This window comes from Chionomys nivalis, chromosome 10 (assembly GCF_950005125.1).
Source record: "Chionomys nivalis chromosome 10, mChiNiv1.1, whole genome shotgun sequence".
NCBI classification, from domain to species: Eukaryota; Metazoa; Chordata; class Mammalia; order Rodentia; family Cricetidae; genus Chionomys; species Chionomys nivalis.
The window spans coordinates 24,316,127-24,337,299 of NC_080095.1; the positions used below are offsets into that span (position 1 = coordinate 24,316,127).

At 42.3% G+C, this 21,173-nt stretch overlaps 1 protein-coding gene across 3 annotated transcripts in view; it reads right to left on the reverse strand.

Moving 5' to 3' along the window:
* Positions 1 to 11,959, reverse strand: part of Unc79 (unc-79 homolog, NALCN channel complex subunit) — a 247,750-nt gene extending 235,791 nt beyond the window's left edge. For 2 of the 3 annotated variants that reach the window (XM_057782619.1, XM_057782613.1), the window contains exon 1: positions 11,388 to 11,482. In XM_057782619.1, the coding sequence (XP_057638602.1) occupies positions 11,388 to 11,409 (22 nt within the window). In that variant the 5' untranslated portion in view covers positions 11,410 to 11,482. Of the gene's footprint in view, positions 1 to 11,387; positions 11,483 to 11,572 lie in introns of those variants that run through there. The other variant, XM_057782622.1, reaches the window with a different exon arrangement.
* Positions 11,960 to 21,173: the final 9,214 nt, after the last annotated feature.

Genomic DNA, 21,173 nt, shown 5'->3' on the forward strand with positions numbered 1-21,173 from the left:
GAGCTAATTACCTTTATATAAATGAATTAATATAAATTTAATGAATAGAACAAATAAGAAAATTAAAATTCCACTACATAATGAAAAAGCCTTTGATATGAAAGACATAAGAAACAATGATAAAACTAAGGCCAAACATATTCATCCTATGAGCAAATGTAAACAGGCTTAACTGACCTATTGAGAGAAAGGGATTTTCAGATCAGCTAATCAGGAAAAATTCAACACTACACAGAATAGAAAAGACATACCTGAAACCAAGAAGCTCAAGCAAATTAAAAACAAGATGTAGCAGATAAACACAAACATACAAAGAAGGAAACAGGAGCCGCATTCTTGATACCTGACAAGGTCACAAACTTTTCCTAGATGCACACGTGCACATCCTGATGCTTTAGGCAACACTCAACGGCGAAGGTGTTAGTCACTGATATTTATACACACAGCAGAACACAAGTAACTTCTGTGAGTAGTAACACACAATGGATGCAGGAAATGGCAAAAACACACTAGCAAAGGAGAACTCAACAAACCTTTGGCCAAGGACACTAATAATCAGTGAGGGCAGAAGAGCTAACCAGCATACATAAGGAATCATCTTAGATTTAAGACAGTTAAGCTATCTGTCATGTGTGATATTCTGTGTCAATAATAAACATTACAACTGTCTTTCAAGTACACGTACACATGGAACATGGACAAGCATGGACAAGCATGGACGAGAAAACCTGAAGGTTTTCAGGAATAACAGCAGCACATCATCTTCAGAACACAGCACAATAAAAACAGAAATCAACAAGATGGAAAAACAAAATACTCTACCACATTGGAATTTATAATGTAAATGACTCTTAGCAGAATCTGTGATTCTATTGCAGAATTTCTTGAAAATGACAATAACATCTCAAATCTGGGACCAGAAATCTGTAAGCTACCACTAATGGGAGTGTCAATCAAAAATGTATTATATAATTGCCTATGTTGATAAGAGTTAACTTAGTAGAATCCCAAAACTCAAGGAAACAAATAAAAATAAGTATTTTTTAAATGATGAAATGAGGGGTAAGAAAAGCTGAAATTAATGGGTAGGAGACCCAGGGGAAAGCATACACACATGACCCTAAACACATAACACTACAAATGATAAGGAGAAGTAGATATCAATTTGAATTCATAGGGGCCTCTGCATAATCTCATATAAACAATATTGAAAACTTACATGAACCCAGCACTTGGGAGGCAGAGGCAGGCGGATCTCTGTGAGTTCGAGACTAGCCTGGTCTACAAGAGCTAGTTCCAGGACAGGCTCCAAAACCACAGAGAAACCCTGTCTCGAAAAACCAAAAAAAAAAAAAAAGAAAAAGAAAACTTACATGAAATATATTATTGTTGTTCTAAGAAATAAAGCATACCAAATTTCACCTGAGTAGAAAAAGCAGAAAGTCTAAATAGAAAATGTGTCATAGAACAAACAGAAAAAAAGAAGTTCAAAAATTCTATTTAAGAAGAAGATGATGAAGAAGAGCCCCAACTAGATGGTTTCACAGGGGAACACCAAGCACATTAAAGACTGAATAGTCTCAATACTCCTGCACTGCAGAGCAAGACAAAACCCCCCAAACTCACTTCCTGTACTAAACAGAAGGTTGTTTCCAGATCTTGACTAGAACTCACTCCCTTCTACCTTCTTCAAACCCTGCAAACCAACCAACTAATTACCATCAGCACAAAATCTCTCAAAGTTTGCCAAAAATCTAATCCAGCATATTAATAGGTTAAAAGACATCACATGATCGCCTTGGTACAGAAAGGGAATTTAACTCAATTCATTCATGCTAAGTAAATAAATGAATAACAACTTTGGAGGCTGCATAGATGGCCCAGGGGTTAAAAGCACTTGCTCTTCTTCCAGAGGACCAAGGCCTTCATTTCTCAGCACCCACATGGTGGCTCACAACAACCTAGAACTTCCTCTGGCATTCTGGGGCACCAAGCATGCAAGTGGTGCAGATACATCTATGCAAGCACTCACACATACACATAAAATAAATATTTTTTATTGTGATAAAGTGAAAAATTGATAGATGGATACTTCACTAATATAGTACCAGGATCTAACAGACTATCTTACTTAAGAGAGAAATACCAGCGTGTTCTTACTAAAATTAAAAAGCAAGACAGGAAATCACATGGGTGATAAATGCCCGTCACCCCAGTATCTGAGAGGTGAAGGCAGAACAGAAATCTCGAGACCACTGGATGTTGCAGCATGAGACCTGTTTCAAGGAGGAAGACAGACATGAACATGAGCTATCAGGCCTGCAGCTGATGTGACTGTTCAAAGCCACCCAGGTTCTGGTGGCTTCTTACAGAAGCCACAGGAGATGGAGACATGGTCACACACAGCCTTTTATTTTCCCCAGCTGCATGGGTAGGGAATGCAGGCAAATGGGCTTAACAGCTATTCCTATGGAACACAGCTGGTAGGTGTGGCCGGCCAGAAGCTCGTCATTATTATGAGCCGAACTAAAGAACATTCACATTTGGAAAGGACGGTCCCTGCACTTTGCACTAACTAGATGAGCACAGGTCATGAGTCCGTTTACAATTCCACCTTTGAAGAAGGTGAGGAAGAGCTGGGATGCACTGTGGTGGAATAAGGCAAGTTTCTGAGAACTTCATTATGTTACCACAGAACAGCAGCTACCCTCTGTATGTTTCAGTGTTAAGCTGCTTAGAAAGCATTTACTCTATTCGCAAAGTCAGAGAGCTCTATTACAGGTCAGCGCTGATGGGCAGTTACCGATGGGCTTTAAAACTGAGGACAACGACATGCCGGTTTCCGTATTTTTGATGGCTCACCCAAGCTGCTATGTGACAGTAGACTTGATGGGAAGAAGAGCGGTGCTCTCTTTAGCTTTTTTGTGGCTGTGATAAACCACTTACCAAAAAGAATTTGGGGACAGGGAGGGTTGATTTGCTTTAAATGGTATAGCCCATCATTGAGGGAATGTGATGGAGGACGTCATGCAGGAGTCTGGAGGAGGGACCTGAAGCAGAAACCACGGAGGAACTCGGCTACTGTTGCGCTGTGCTGGCTTGCTCGGCTATCTTTCTTATAGCTCAGGCCTTCCTGCCCAGGGATGGCACCGCCCATCCTGGGCTGGACCTCCCCACATCAATCGTCAATCAAGAATATGTCCCCGGTGCTTGCCCACGCTCAGTCTGATGGAGGCAGACAAGGGAAGCACATTAGAAGGCTGTTGTAATAGAGAAGGGCTGTGCTCAACTCCATAGCTAACTGGCAACGGCAAGAATAAACAGAAAGTGATCTATCTAGGCCATATTTAGAAGATAAAGCCAGATTACTAGTATACTAGCTCTTCTCTCTCAGAGCTGACATTAGAATTGATGTATACCAAAGTGCCTTGGGCAAAAACAATAAGTACCTAATCTTTCCTGTGAACGGTTAAGATTCAAATCCGTGTAACTGTCTTGTGGAGCAGAAGTGAGGAGACCATTGTGTACATACTCGTGGAAGCCAGGTGACGCCTCAGAGACAAGTCCATTGGAGGAGGGCTTCTCAAGCTCCCGAATGATGCAACCCTTTCTTTTTTGTTTTTGGTTTTTTGAGACGTGGTTTCTCTGTAGCTTTGGAGTCTGTCTTGAAACTAGCTCTAATAGGCCAGGCTGGCCTCTAACTCACAGAGATCCTCCTGTCTCTGTCCCCCTAGTGCTGGGATTAAAGGTGTGCGTCACCACCACCCGACATCTTGCCACCTTTTAATATGGTCCATGTTGTGGTGATTCCCAAACAGAAAATTATTTTTGTTACTACTTCATAATTGTGATTTTGTTACTGTTATTAATCGTAATGTAAATATCTGATATGCAGTAATGTAAATATCTGATATGCAGGATATCTGATATGTGACCCCTGTGAAAGGGTCATTCAACACACCCCTCAAAGGGGTTGAGACCCCCAGATTGAGAATGGTTGCTCTAGAGTGTCATCCACCCTGTCTCTCATTGACCTGGGGCTCATCAAGTAGGCCAGGATGCCAGATCAGCAAGCCCCAATAATATGTCCACCTCAGGCTCTCCAGTCCTGAGATTAACGTGCAAGCCACCATGCCTGACTTTTATCTTATCTTACTTTATTTTGTCTTATCTTTGTGTGTGTGCGCGCGCATGTGTGTGTGTGTGCGCGAACTTACACTTCACCCAGCTTTTTTATTGTATGGGTTATGAATGGGCCATCTCCCCAGCCCCAAATATATATAACTCTTTATGCCAAATTGGTTATATAATTATAAGTTATCTTTTTCTACTTCTAAGGCAAACCCATTTGTTCTTAAAATTAAAATAACACCACATAAGCATAATTTATATGTGTACATACATCCTTTCAATTTTATCCATGTGTCAGTCTCTGGAATGGGTGAAAATGAAAGACACCTCAAAATGCTGAACACCCCTCTAATTCTAACCCAATACCAACTATAAAATAAAACTCATGATGATCTATATGCTGTTGAAAGGGCCAGAAAGAGAGACAACCAAGAGAAATAGAATGCTTCAGATGAAAGAAGCTAAAATCCTACATAAAATAGCTGCAATTTCCTCACCGCAGAAAGCTAGACTATTGGTGAGCATATGTTAGCTAGTTCTCTATACTTTCTGAAGTAGTAGAGTTCACGTCTAAGTCAGTATGTGCTCATTTCAAGGGAGCTACCAAATCTCTTTGGAGTGTAACAGATTTATGCACATGAATGTCTAACAGTAGTTCTCAACTTGTGGGTTGTGATCTCTTTGGGAAAAAAAAACCTTACATTATGTTTCATAACAATCACAAAATTAGTTATGAAGTAGCAATGAAAATAATTTTATGGTAGGGGGTCACCACAACATGAGGAACTGTATTAAAGGGTCACAGCATTAGGAAGGGTGAGAACCACTGATCTAACACATCACAACTGTATTCAAGAATTCAACATCAATCTTACACATGGCTGGGCAATCTGTGCATACAACTTGAACAGGATCCATAGAGAACTACACCTCAACGGGTCTCTGACTTCTGATGTACTGCCACTTTATCTTACAATTGACTGGTTGTGAAATAAGACAGCCTACCAATTACGAATCATAATTATTATGCTAAACACAATAAAAGGAAATTTCAGCTAATTAGAAAGAATCAAAACCACAATCAATATACAATAAAAGCATAATTTGCTATATAAACACTATAACATTTGATTAAACAACTATATTCTCAAGTATTTTTGACAATTATAAATCCATTTAAAAACATACATTTTATACAATATTCACATTGGAGAGAGAGCAGAATTTCATATTAATAAGAGGGAAAGCATAAAACCATATTCAAGAACTTGATTATGTAATCCTTCCATACCAAAAAAATATTTCATCCACCCTCAATCATTTTTATTTCCTCAAGAAACATTTTTTGTATAAAATGTGCACCAGCAACGTGACTGACGCATCCAGGAGACACAGATATGAACACAATACACACCAAGTTAAGAGAACTAATGATGATATTAATTACTGGAATCTGGTGTGACATCTAAGTACACACAGAGGAGATGGGCAGTAGGGTGGGGCATACAAGCTAAATATTCAGCATTAAATCAGCTTCAGCCACACTACAAAAAGGACAACAGAGGCGAAGAGCATTTCGGGCAAAAAGCATGGTGCATTGATGGAATTAAATAAGCAGCCCACTGCAAGCACAGTAAAAATATAAAACGAACAGAACGTGAGGTGAGCTAGGAGATGAGGAACTTATCATCTTTCCACTAGGTATTGTGAAAAATGACAGTCTTGGAAGAGTCATGATTTTTTTGACTTGGATAACAGGTAGTACTGCTCACTGAGATTGAGCAATGTTTTTTTTTTTTTAAAAAAAAAAAAGTACCAGTTTGACACAATACAGTGAGTTTGCTTATCTGCATATAAGATGCCTGAAGAGATATAGTGGCATCTGGTTCAAGATAGATTTTTCAATTAGAAAATTACATTTGATAGTAATACATGTGAGGGAGATAACTGACCCTATTGGGGAGGGGAGAAGGAAACTGGATTCAATATGAAATCTTGGGTAAATATTTTAAAAACAAACCATAGCCCTAAAAAAATAATTCTGAGTAGAAATAATGAGAAACATGAGAGAGTTTAAGGAATGTATTAACTAGTGTCAAATAACACAGAGGAGCCATGTAAAGCAAGAATTTTAAAAAATACACTTTGTTTTACAATCACAAAACACTAATTTTGCATATACAAAGAAAAGAAACATACCTCTGTAAGAAGCCAGTCTGTGGTGCTGTGCAAAGACTCTACAAGACTACAGACAATAGTCCTGTGTGCAAAGGAAGAATGCTTTTCTATCCTGGTGACTTTATCACGTGCAAATAAGATTTTATTGATTTATCTAGCATGACCCTTAAGTTTGCATAGGAAGGAACAGCTTCAATCTCAAACTACTGAGTAGATAGAGTCTTAAAAGAATTTGTCTGTAGCCTGCAAGATGGCTCAGTGGGTAAAGATAAAGGCTACCAAGGCTGACAACCCGAGTTCAGCCCTCTACCTCACATGGTGGAAGAAGAGACCCCTGAAAGTCGTGCTCTGACCTCAACGTGCACACCATGGTATGTGAGCACACACACACACACGCACGCACACCATGGTATGTGAGTACACACACGCACACACACACACACCATGGTATGTGAGTACACACACACACACACACGCACACCATGGTATGTGAGTACACACACACACACACCATGGTATGTTAGCACACACACGCACACACACGCACACCATGGTATGTGAGCACACACACACACACGCACACCATGGTATGTGAGCACACACACGCACGCACACCATGCTATGTGAGCACACACACACACGCACGCACACCATGGTATGTGAGCACACACACACGCGCACACCATGGTATGTGAGTACACACACGCACACACACACACACCATGGTATGTGAGTACACACACACACACGCACACCATGGTATGTGAGCACACACACGCACACACACGCACACCATGGTATGTGAGTACACACACACACACACGCACACCATGGTATGTGAGCACACACACGCACACACACGCACACCATGGTATGTGAGTACACACGCACACACACGCACACCATGGTGAGTACACATGCACACACACGCACACCATGGTATGTGAGCACACACGCACACGCACATGCACACCATGGTATGTGAGTACACACACACGCACGCGCACACCATGGTATGTGAGTACACACACACGCGCACGCACACCATGGTATGTGAGCACACACACACGCGCACGCACACCATGGTATGTGAGCACACACACACGCGCACGCACACCATGGTATGTGAGCACACACACACGCGCACGCACACCATGGTATGTGAGCACACACACACGCGCACGCACACCATGGTATGTGAGCACACACACACACGCACGCACACCATGGTATGTGAGTACACACACACACGCACATGCACAAACACATATTTTTCTAAATGTCTCTAATGTCATTAAAAATATGTTTAGTTATTAAGACACTCAGTTAATGAACACATTGAAAATAGTACATATTCACATTTCTATTATATAATTAGGTATTTTGAGCTTAAATTATTAGTGGTTAATTTCCGAGGTTGACAGACATTCTGATGGGAATTCATACACAGGATTTATGTTTACCAACTGTCACATAACACAAAAGATGACAGATAGCCAGGTCACACCTTAGAAAGGTTCTATGTAGGTAGCATGCCAGTGTTTTGCTAGAAATATCAACTCCAGGGGCCCCTATGCAGAGGAGACAAGGAATGTAGTCTAGTCTGATACTTCATGTCCTGTTTAAATAATATCACCTTTTTTATTTTGTTGCATTCTAGAAAGTCTGACTCAAACTTTATAAATACCCCCACTTCGGAATCAAACACGTGGTTCATACTCTTGATGATAAAAACCACATCTGATTCATCCGTACAGTGTGTCAGGGTTCTGTGCGAGCACTTTTCATGGGCCACCTCATTCCATCTTCACCTGCTGTTACCTGCTCCACATTATAAATGACCCAGCCAGGGCTCAAATGAGTTAAACTGACTTACTCAAGGTCACTAAGCTTGCAGGAGGCAGAGTCAAAATTCAAATCAAGGCCACAATCTTATGTTAGAGCCCCAACTCTTAACTTTTGCTGTTGTCAAAAGCAAAGATTCATGCTAAAAAGCATTCCCAACGTAGTCCAGGTTGGTTAGCATTAACTACCAATGGAAAAAAGAAGTTGAGGGAGGAGTGGTAGAATCCTTTTCAGAAGTCCAAATAAATCATGAATTCCTATTTGAGTCATTCCCAATTCTGTATGTGCTGTGCAAACATGTTCACTACAATGAACTCTGTAAGAAGTGAGGTGGGGCACAGAGGAAAGGGAACTTGTCCCTTCTGCAGTCGCCTGAGAGACTGCTAGGGAGCATCCACCTCCTGTTAGCAGGCAGACTCTGCAGACAACACAGAGACTGGCAGGATGTCTCACCCAGGCTCCCAACTACATCTTTGCTAAAACTAGTCTATCTTCCATTACTATTGCTTAACACGTAAAAGAAAATGCTACTGCATAAAACTAAAGCTTATTTGACCTAGCTCTGTGATACACTACACTTCCGAGGTAAACATAATCTGTTTGGGTTGAAATGCAAGCACTTCCTCTTGCTGCTTCAACCAAACTCTATCCACTTCCTGTGTGTGAAGCCTTCACTTCTCAGGAGGCTCCAAGAAAAGAAGTAACAAAATCATCTTGTTACATTATATTAAGCCTAATCCTCCCGATACTGGGTCCTTAAGAAAGCTATGCCATGCGTGCACCTGACTGCAGAGGGGAAAAGGACTCCCCCATATCTCCTCTTCCCTCTGTTGATCTTCACACCCAGAACAAGAGGAAAATCTTCCTTTCGGTTCTTTCTTCTTTCTCATTCCCAAATAGCTATCCTCCTACCAAGACCAAGGATAAACTGTTTGCAATCCGCCACTTCACTTTAGTAAGAAGTATTTACCATCATCCACCATGCAGCTTTTTGGGCTGTCACACTATTTCCAGAAGTGCACAACACAGTGCATAAAGGAGAAAAAGAATATTCCTAACTTGAAATTTAAAATTGCCTACAGACTCAAAGTATCCGTATCCCTTCCACGGTCTCCTTTTAGTTCTCTCCTTTGCCCTCCAACAACAGCTATTATTTCCCCCCTACTCTGGAGATGGAACTCTAAGGCACAAAACTATTAAGCTAATTGACCCAAGTCTCACAGGTCATCAGAAGGGCACGCAAATCTCAATTCCACATGTCTTAAGCCAAAATACAATGTCCAGTTTATTTTCTATAGAATAAAACATCTGCTTTTGCGAACAAATCTAAAATAGTTGTATTTAAGTCCACAGACTGCACTCCGCAGCCAAAGCCTGGTCTAGAATGTTTCTTCATCCTGGCATTCACTGCCCAGGAAAGAAGCAAAACAAAGAACGAGGCAGACATCAAAATACAGCACACGGGAGAGAGCACAGTAAAAGGACAGTGGTTTTCACCGGCTTTAACCTGAAATCACTTACATAATATGCAACTACAGAATCAAATGAATCAGAAGTGGTGGGGCTTCTCAGCCACCAGGACACAGTAAAATCTTAAGGGTACTAATGTCCTCAAGTGGGAGGCTCTGCCCTGTCTCTGTGTTATGGGTACTCTAAACTGAGTGCATCCGATGTCTTTGAAAGTCTCTGTAGAAACAGAATTTAACTCTGAAGGTAGATCTGACTTTTGGAAACAGGCAAAGAAAAAAGTCACAGAGGACTTTCTTCACCATTTAGAAGAGATGGACAGCTGAAATGGGAAATTCTTGTCAGCCTTATAGCTATCATGTTTTAGGTATGTGCTACTGCTGGACTCGGGAAATAGTTCATGAGTATTTTCTCATTTATTATCACAACTACACTATCAGCAGCTTCACCCCGGGTCTACACATGAGGAAATGGAGTTCAGAGGGGTCAGTTATCTTGCCCAAGGTCAACAGAGGCAAAACTAGTGTGTAAACCCAGATGCTCTGGATTCTGAAATCATTGTGAAAGCTCTGGTGGAAAGCGGGCACACACAGTTTCTAAAGAAGTATCTGCCTGGGAATTGTGTGATCGTCAGCCTGTTCGGTCTTATGTGGTGGGCAAATGCCATACTGCATCTTATCTTTACACATTCCAAAACTGGTGTTAGCACCATTGCAAAGATTTACACAGCTTAAGTAGGGACAGCATTATCAGAATAAACATGAACTGCTTTGGAAGAAACAAAGAATCATTTAGAAGAATAAGTTCTAGATAAGCTTTTTTGCAATACCAACTAATTGTTAAATAAAACGATCATTTATTTACAAACAGAAGTTTAAGTTCCTGAATCCCTCAAGTGCACTCAGGTAAACAGTCATATCAACCAACCCACCAAGTACATACCCAAGGCCTACTAGTGCGCATTGCAATAGGAGATACTATGTGGACCATGCTGGAAACATTCTCCGTCCACATGGAGTTACCATGTTGTTTCCAGCCGAGCACAGAGTCAGTCATTATTGGTACAACCAAATTCCTCTTGTGCTATTAGAGTTTGTGTAAGCTGCCCTACAAAGAAAGCCTGCTCTATGGAAAAATCATTAGATCAATTAGATCATTTTCCCAGCGCCCCTTTCACTGTCTTGTGAGACCCACACAGTGAAGCATCGGTGTTGCTATTCGTGAGTTAATTTTCCTTATGCAGAATTTAGCCTGCTCCCTGCCCCCCTTCTCCCTTCTTGCCTCTTCCACCCGAAGTGGAAACTGCAGACTCAAACTCCCCGATGGCTCCAGCACCAAGAACTGGGCATGCTCAGAAGGCCAGGAAGGCTTTGGTTGCAACTGACAGTTCCCCGCCCCTGATTTGCCGCTGCCCCCCTTCCCCCACTCCAACAAGAGATACCGAAATGTTTATCTGAAAGATACGAGGCCTCTTTTCCCCAAGAATGACCCCATTTTAATTTCATCTCGTGGGGTCTTCAGTCTGGAGAACCCCACCGCTAGCCCGAGAAGACCGCATTATTTTTTCAGCACCGGGGACAGCGCCGCGCTGCCTCCGCCGTCCACCCTCCCCCACCTCCTTCCACCCCCCACCCGCCACCCGCCCCAACCTCAGCCCCCACCCCCGCACCAGCACAATGCCAAGGTCTCCCAGCAGCCGCAAACGCCGCAGCTGCGATAGTTCCCAGCCGGAGGCCGGGCCGAACGCCGGGCCGGCTGCTACTTACACTGCTCCGCTTTGGTGGACATGGTGCTGTCCAGATGGAAAGGCTTTGCCCCAAAATCTGTGTCGTGTGAGCTCCCTCGCTCCGCCAGCGATGTTGCGAGGAAAAGAGCGCATACCCCCCACCCCCCACCCCCTCGCTTTCCCCCTCCCTTAGGCCCGTGTCGCTACCATTCGGACAAAACGCACATCAAATTGCAGAATTCGGTCCCGGAAGGTTAGGAAATCGCCCCCGGAGAAATGGGTGGGATTTAATGGGCGGCCAAAGGCTTCCTGTCCGTCCCCTCCTGGAGCTGCCCGCGTGGATGTGGGCGGGGAGACCGAAAGGAGAGAGCGAGCTGCGGCTCCTGGTGAAATGGGAAAATGGGCTCGACCGGGGGAGGAGTATTTCCATTCATAAGGCGCACGGAGGGGCCGGGTGTTTCCCAGAGAAAAGCCTCTTAAAGTGCCGGAGTCCCCGACCATTTGGATCTCCCCATTGGCGTTCTCCAGGCCCGTAGATCCTGCGGGCGAAGCAGCCCCCGGCGCCTCGACGCGGTGACCCGAGAGGAGCACAGGTGCGTCCCACGCGCCGTCTCAGCCTCCGGGAGGAAGGGCAGGGAGGCGGATCCGGGGCGGGCTGCACACAGCCGGGCCGGAGGGCGACGACGGTGCTCCCGAGGACTGCGAGGAAGGAAATGGAGAAGTAACACTCTGCATGGCTTCCCGGCGTGCTGCGCTCCGTGCCCTCTGCGTCCCCTGGCGGATGGGCTCTCCTACTGCTGAGCAGCGATGGGAGGTCCCACTGCCAGGGGGCTATAAGACTTGAGGGGGTGGGGGTTGGAGCTAGGGAAAGGAGGAGATTTCCATAGATGGTGTAGCTGGAAGGTCCACAGGGAAAAAAAAAAAGAGGAGAAACTGGAGACAGGAAGAACCCAGGTGTGCTCCTTACAGCAGTCCAGCCTGGGAGCGGTGGGAAGCCCCTTTATCTGCTGGGAAGCAGAAACCAATAGAAATGGGAAGCGATCAAAAGGGACCATGCATATTAATCAGAAGACGCCTGGATAGTCCACCTCAAAGTAAGAAAGGCATTGGAAGCCCGGACCTAAAAGACCCAGATCCCAGACCCAGGTCCCATCGCTTTCTCCCCGAGCTGTTCTTTCCATCTCCATGAGCCTGTGGTTCTTCGTCATCTGTAAAATGGGAACAATACAATCCATCCTGCCACCCAGAATTAATGGGAAGTCAAACAATACAGCGGAAGTGAGAGTTCTTTTAAAATGGAAAACTGCGACTAACTGCTAGTCCTTTAGAACCATTCTTCATTGGGAAACTGAGGGGCAATGATCATAGCAAACTGATTTAACAAAAGCAATAGGAACTATAAGTCGAGGAGTAATTTTTAGTATCTATAAAACCAGTGTTCTTCCATCTCACGAGGAATGGTCTGCAAGTTAAGGGAAGTCATACTAAATTCCTTGTGAAAATGTACTAAATATCCAGATCTTTGCCTGCTAAGAAAAAAAAATCACTGTGAACAAGTACATGGTATTCCAAGCCGCCGGGGGGGGGGGGGGGGGGGGGGGAGAAAAAAGAAACTCTAGGGAGCTGTCCATGGTACACACACGGCAGAGTTGCTGAACCGCACACAAGCGGGCAGGGATTTGGCACTTGAGGATGCCCGTGTGACTGCTTTCTTAGTAGGTGGGTTGGTACTTGCCCGGGCTATCTCCCTAAGCTATTGTTCACTTCCTAAACCTCAGCACTGTCTTCAGGCAAAGATAAAATGATTCTGTGAAGAATGATGGTGAAGAGTTAATCTTGAGTAAATAAAACAAAATAAATGGAAGTCGGTCTGAACAAAACTATGACTATAATGAACATTTCTGAGAAGATGGCAAATGTTTTGTGTGAATAAAGGAAAACTTGAGGATTTATCCCAAAATTTCTGAGAAGTTTGAGGTTTTAATGAAGAAGAAAATAATTGAAGTTTAAAAGGGGAAAAAGAAGTGGCTTGTGCAAACACCAAACAAAGGAGGAAAGAAGTATGCATTGGAAACTATCCTCACCTCCTTCTCTGCGGGCCATTTCTGCTTCTGTCATTTAACCTCCACTTCCACACTGACAACGGGACACTGCTGAGGTCATGGCCACCCAGGTTAGCCTGGATTTGGGTTTCAGATCTGCTCTTTGTGGTCCTATTCAAGTCTTTTCACTTACTATGTCTAGATTTTCTCATAAAAAAAAATAGTGACACAATAGTCCTATCCAAAGCCATTGTCAGGATTAGACGAGCATGCCTGTGAGAGTACAGGGCAGCCAGCGCACAGGAGAGGTCGTTGTTGTTGGCAGTACTGCTCAGGATGCTCACACGCACCCCGTCCATTCAGATCAGTTCTCTGTGGGACCTTTCAATGCCTCAAGTCGTCCACATCATTGACACTACTCCTCAGCCTGACTCTCACTAGTTCAGCCTTCTGACTTGTGATTGATTGGGTTAACTCACTAGCCTGGACACACTCCTTCTTTTCTTCTCTCTGTCTCCTGCCTGGGTCAACCTTTCTTGCTACCTTTTGTCCACTGCAGAAGCTGTGCCTCTTCTCCCTGCCAGATAGAATGTCTCTCTGCTTCTTAAACCCTGCCTGTAGTTATAAATGCTTCCGTTTGTTCTGGATAAGTGAGTGCTCAACACACAGAGAACTTTTCCACTCTGAAAAAGTTTGACTAATCATTCAACTGAATAAGTAGCCAAGTCTCTATGCAACCACCTGCACAGCCTTGCCTACTTGCTGTTCACTGCTGGTGCAATAGATACTTCAAATAGTCGCTAATCATTCCTTGTTACCCAACTACAATTATTTTAACTCTTGGGGCCAACGTTTGAAATAGTTCCCTATTCCTTTTTAAAACTCCCTCTTCCCTTGACCTCTGTGGTACACATTGTTCACATCTCTCTGCTTCTTGCTTGTAGCTCAAGATGTGAACCCTCAACTTCCTGCTCCTGCCCCATGCCTTTGCTCTGCCATCATAGACTCTTACCCTCTGAACCCATAAGCACAAACTCTTCTAAAAAAAATGATAACTGATAGCATGAATACTAATATCATTACATAGTTCCACCAGATCTTAATATGTTGTTATACTATACCTAATATTTATGTTCCAGAAATAAAATATTCTACAGATAATAGAAGCCCTTATAAAAAATTATTATGGGACAGGAGAGATTGCTCAGCAATAAACAATCCATACTGCTGTTCCCAGAGAACCCGAGTTGGTTCCCAGGACAAACTTCAGATGACTCACAACTGTTACTCTAGGGGAGTATCATGACCCAGACCCTCATAGACACCTGCACACATGTGCACAACCCTCTCCACACATAAACCTTACAGCAATTAAAATGCAATCTTTTAAAACAATCTTCTGTACATAGATCCACAAAGATATATGTTTTGGGGCTGATGAGATGTATTAGTGATTATGAGCACTTGCTATTCTTCTCATAACCATCTGTAACTTCAGTTCTGGGGGTTCCAAAATCCTTTTCTGGCATCTATAGACACTGCATGCATGTGGTACACAAACATACATGCAGGCAAAACACCTACACACATAAAATTAATTTTTCAATTTTTAATATATGTATATTTATATATTCTATTCTTGTGTCTGCACAGTACATGCTAAGCAAACACTGAGCTATTTCCCAAGCCCTATCTCATAGATGGGTAGGTAGGTAAGTAGATGATAGATAGGCAGCTTTTGTTTTTTCAGAAAGTCTCATGCATGTCAGTTTAGATTCTAACTCATAGAGTAGCCAAAAATGACCTTGAACTTCTGAGACCCCGGTCTTCACGTCCTGGATGTTAGGAATATAAGTATGCACTACTGCACTTGGTTTATGTAGTGCTTAGAATCAAACCCAGGACTTCATGCATGCTAAACAAAAACACTCTGCCAAATGAAATATGTACCTACACTCTATTTCCCATATTTTAAGTTTATGTAATTATTACCAAATTACAGATGTATTTGTAAAACTTTCTGCTCAAACCGCATTCTTAGTTAATCATGCCAATTAAGCACTCGTTTATTTATTTGTTGTGTGGGAAGTGTGCACGTGGGGAGGGGAGGCGAGGACAACCTCTCAAGTGTCTGTCCTTTCCTTCCACCTTGTTCCATGTAAGTTCTCTCGTTGTTCACTTCTGTTGTCTCTGCTTCCCATCTCACCACGGGATCACAGGCAGGCTACCACACCCAGCTTGATGTGACCCATCTCACCACGGGATCACAGGCAGGGTACCACACCCAGCTTGACATGACCCATCTCACCATGGGATCACAGGCAGGCTACCACACCCAGCTTGACAGGAGCTCTGGCAATCTTTTTGTTTGTGTGTTTGGGTCTTTTGTTTTGTTTTTCTCTGTGTTGCCCTAGCTATACTAGAACTTACTCTGTATACCAGGCTGGCCTTGAACACAGAGATATGCCTGTCTTTACTTCCTAGGTGCTGGGATTAAAGACATAGCAAGTACTCTACCCACTAAGCCATCTCCCTGACCTGCTTATGGATTCATAGAACTATCCCACAATTAATTTACTTACAATCTTATTGGGGAAATTTAGATTATTTGTAATAATTTTCTGTTTGGAAAACAAAGTTCAGTGAGAACTCTGATATATGCCCTTATGTCCATAGATAATAATTCTCAAGGGCAAGTTCAATTTTTTTTCTGGGTGTTGTCAAATCCCTCACTGAAGTGATCGTACCAATTTAGACTCCTTCCAGGTTCTATTTCCATTATGACCAAATAAATAACTCTATCAGACCTATGTTCCCACAAACAATAATTATAAACCCTGGATAAAAGACCAAAACACTCTCTGAAAGTATTGGAGAGATTCTCAAGAGGCATCAACATTTGGAGGAAAGAAATGGCTCCAGATGAGTTTTCATTGCTTGTGGCTAAAGGCTGCTACTCACAACGGTTAAAGACTCCAATAGTGTGCTCAAAGCATTTCTTACCAAAAATAGAAAAACATGTAGTTTAAAATAACTACAGCTGCTGGAAAGTGAGGGGAGAATTATAAGACAGAGCAAGAGTAAAAGAGGAACAAATTCTGTTTCTCTGCCCAAATCTCTAGCTGATTTCCAGCCACATCCATGGACTACACACAAGCAACAACTCCCAAACGGGGAGCAAAAGAGCTAAGCAAAGATTTCTGCGCATGCCCAAGAGTTAGTCTGTATTTAATTAAACAACTGCTTTTTAAAAAATCAACACTCCTTCTTCTTTGGCTCTTCTTCTTCTTTGTTTTATCCTATTCCAGTTTTATTTTATTTTATTATTATGTTTTAGAGGATGGTTTGTTTCCTAGTGAGAGAGAGAAAGGCTGTGGATTAAGGTGGAAGGGAAGATGGGTTGGACCTGGGAGGATTTGGGGGTAGGGAATCCATAAACAGAATATAACAAAACACAGAGCCTCCACAACATAATAGTCACAGTATCTAGGATAAAATCCAATTTTTTTTGACATATAAAGAAACAGGATGCCACTGAGCAGTAGTGGCACACACCTTTAATCACAGCACTAGGAAAGGAGAGGCAGGCAGATCTCAGAGTTTGTGACCAGCCTGGTCTACAAAGTGAGTTCCAGACAACCAGGGCTACTCAGAGAAACCCTGCCTCAAAAATAGATAGATAGATAGATAGATAGATAGATAGATAGATAGATAGATAGATAGATAGATGGATGGATGGATGGATGGATGGATGGATGGATGGATGGATGGATGGATGGACGGACGGACGGACGGACGGACGGACGGACGGAGGGAGAGAGAGAGAGAGAGAGAGAGAGAGAGAGAGAGAGAGAGAGAGATCAGACAGGATCCAAGAGTTTCATAAAAGCCTATGGTCCTATGGTTCCAAGGCTGAGGCAGTAGGATCACTTGAGCCCAGAAGTTTTAGGGGAAGAAGTTGTTGTTTTGTTTTTGTTTTCAGTCTTCCCAAGTATCCTAGACTGATGTAGATCATAGGACCTCCTATGCCACCATGCTTGGGGATGGACAGAATGAGAGGGTGGTAAAAGAAAGGAGATGAGAAAATAAAGGAAGAAAGGAAAAGTATGAAATACAGTCCACTGTGTAGAAAGAAAAAGAACTGAATGTGGATGACATGCAATATGATCTATGTATGCTTTTCTTAGGGTTCACCTTGTTTCTTAGCTTCTCTAGGATCATAAACTATAGGCTCAATATCCTTTGCTTTACAGCAAGTATCCACTTATGAGTGAGTATATACCATGTTCATCTTTCTGGGTCTCGGTTACCTCACTCAGGATGGTTTTTTTCTAGTTTCATCCATGTGAATGCAAACTTCAAGTTGTCTTTGTTTTTTACCACTCCATTGTGTAAATGTGCCACATTGAGTCCCAAAATACGGTTGAAGAGTAGGAGTGAGAATATAAGCAAAGAGGTCAAGACCATGATGGGTTCACCCACTGAGACAGTCTACCTACGCTAATGGGAGCTCACCAACTCCAGCAGGACAGGAAAAGAACCAGTATAGGACCAAACTAGTCCCTCTGAATGTGACTGACAGTTGTATGGCTGGGGCAGACTGCGGGGCCCCTGGCAGTGGGAACAGGATTTATCCCTACTGCATGTACTGGCTTTTTAGGAACCTATTCTCTTTGGATGTATACCTTGCTCAGCCTAGATACAGTATGGAGGGTCTTGGACCTTCCTCAAAGCAATGCATCTTACTCTCTCTGAGGAGTGGATGGGGGGCGGGGTAGGTGGAGGAAATGGGAGGAGGTGAGGGAGTGGGAACTGGGATTGGTATGTAAAATGAAAAAAATAGTTTGTTTTCTTTTTAAAAAAGAAAAGAAATTATTTTTAAAAAGAAGAAAATCAATATGAAAGAAGAGGGAAGAAAACAGAAAGTGAACTCAAGATGAAGTAGAAGTCATAATTAGCTAGCAAGAACTTTAAATTATCTAATTCTGCTCAGTGAGGTAAGAGAAGATACAATGACTACGCAAACAGAAATCTCAGCAGAGAAATAAATACTAGTTTTAAGCTACAAGTTTTAGACCGTGAAAATACAATATTCGCGGGGACAATGAATGGACTCACTGAATTAAGGTGCTTGCTCCGAAGCCTGATATCTGAAGGTCAAACTCCAGGACCCAACGATAGGAGGAGTGAACTACTTCCCACAGGTCGTCTTGCGATCACATGGCATTGTGCATGCACACACACAAAGATTAAATATAAAAAATTTAATATATTTAAAATTGTAAAATTCAGCGAGATTAATGATAGAATACAGACAACAGATAAAATGACTGAGTTTAAAAATGTTTCCAAAGAAATTATCCAATCTGAAGAACTGTAGTGAAAAAATTAGAACAAACTTAACACAACTTACAGGCCTGTGCGAAAACTGTACAAGTTGCAGCCAGCATCTCTGAAGCGATAAAAGGAAAAAAACTAAAATTTCAGAGAAATAGCCTTCAGAGCCCTGGGCATAGGAGCACAGGCGTGAAGATGCCAAGCCTGGGATGTATGGCAAGACTCAAAAACAAACAAAAAAATTCGTCAACCAAACAACAGTAACAAACCTTGAGAATGAAAAGACAAATGTATTTTCAGGCCGAGGGAAAACATGGTGATTCATTATCTTACCTTGTCCTGCAAGAGATGCGCTGCTTCCCAGGCTCCACTACTCCTCGCTGGAAGTGTCAGTTTTCTCTGTGTACCTTTAAGATATTTTACAATCATTTTGGTTTTCCTCAATTTTAATTCATTGTATCCAGGACTGATTTTCATTAAATATGTTTTGTTTGAGAGTGTACATGCACAGGGAATTATACATCCCATTCCTTTTTTCTATGAAAAGCTGCTCATTTCAAGCTGCTGCTGGACTAGAGTCTTCGCCCCTACTGACTAATGACCTTGGTACTGGAAGGTACTCTGCATACAACCAGAGAAGAAAGGGAATAGTTTTTATCACCCAGATACATACGAACTCGAAACCTACAGCAGTAACCTGCCTGCAAGATATCCAGGTGCAATAGTGGCACAGTGCTATGGGAGTAACCAACCACTTTCTGCTTGGATGTAAGGCCTGCTCCACGAGATGGGATCCATACCTGACACTACTACAGTGGTCAAGAACCTGAGAATTATTATGTCATGAGCCTGAGGGAAACCTAATATTAGTATTTTTGTTAAAGGAACATTGCAATAAAATGACTTCTAATGGCATACTGTTATATCCATAGATTAGCGTCTCATACAGCCCACATCAGAGACGCTTCCTGCCGTACTTGGGAACTACCCCCAGAGACCTACAACTAGACAGTGTACAGAGATAGACTTTGAAGCACTCCGCTCTCAATGGAATGTCTTTATCAAACAGCACCTCAGGAATCTGTACTGAAGAGGAGGCAGAAAGATCCAGAGATGACAGATGACTCCAAGGAAACCGTGTCTTCCAGACACAACAAGATTGATACCCATGTGGACTCCCAGAGACTGTGACAGTATGCGCAGGGCCAAACAGAGAGGGGAAGAGGATATGGGGCCGAACCTCTAACCAATAGGCTATTTGCAATTGATACCCACTGGTAAAGGGAGAATCGATTTTCTCTAATGGAGTGTCACTGGGTATATCAATCACACTTCAAGTCAGACTCCATGCCCAGGAGTAATCGACCAACACAAAACAAACTCAGTGGTATTTTAGTGGATTTTTTGTTTCTTTGTTTCATGATGCTTTGTTTGGGCTTTTTTCTTTTGTCTTGTTATTCTTTTGTCTGTTTTGATTTTCATTTTTGTGGGATTTTTGTGGTGTTTCTTGATTTGGGGAGGTTTTGTTCATTTATTTGTTTCGTAGGTTTGGGGGGAGGGGCTGCTTTTTTATTTAAAAGAAAAAGAACATAAAGTTGGGTGTTTAAAGAGGTGGAGAGGATTTGGGAGGAATTGGGGGAGTGAAAGAATAACCAAAGTATATTGTATGAGGAAAAAAATTTCAATTAAAAAATCCATTAAAAAAACTACTCAAAAACAATCTTAAAAGTTTATGTGAGGGGCTAGGAGTATGAGGGGCTAGGGGTAAAGGGGCTAAGAATATGAGGGGCTAGGGGTATCGCTAATCAGTAAATCACCTGCCAGGCAAACATGACCCGAGAGAGGATCTCACTAACTTACGTGGACTGGTCTTAAACTTGTAATGGGCCTGTGTTAGCTTCCCCAGTACTGGGACTGCAGACCTTACCACCAGGGCCAGTACCATACTGTCTTAATAATGAGCTTTATAGCTAATATTTATAAGGCAGGTTGATTTTACAATCAACATACCAAATTACATGGAAAAAACTTAAAGCTTTACTGATATTTAGTTCAATTTATAGACTAATTTAGAGGTAGGTATGTCTTAAGCATTACTGTCTTTGAACATAGCCTTTCAATCATTTGTTGTAGATTTTTTTCATAAAAGACCTAAAAACCCCTCATAGGTTAATTATTAAACAGCTTATAAGTTTTATTGCTATTTTGAACACAAAAATGCCCCATACTGTATTTTTTTTTAATTTTCTGTTTTGATTTATTTGAGATGGATCTCACTATAAAGCTCAAGTTAGCCTAAAACTCCCCTTATCTAGACTGACCCTGAACTCTTGGCAATCCTCCTGCCTCAGATTTCTGAGTACAGGGATCACAGACTTATACTACCACATCTGGCTCTCTTAATTCATTTTTATTAGCAAATAGGGTGTATCAATTTATTTTTCACC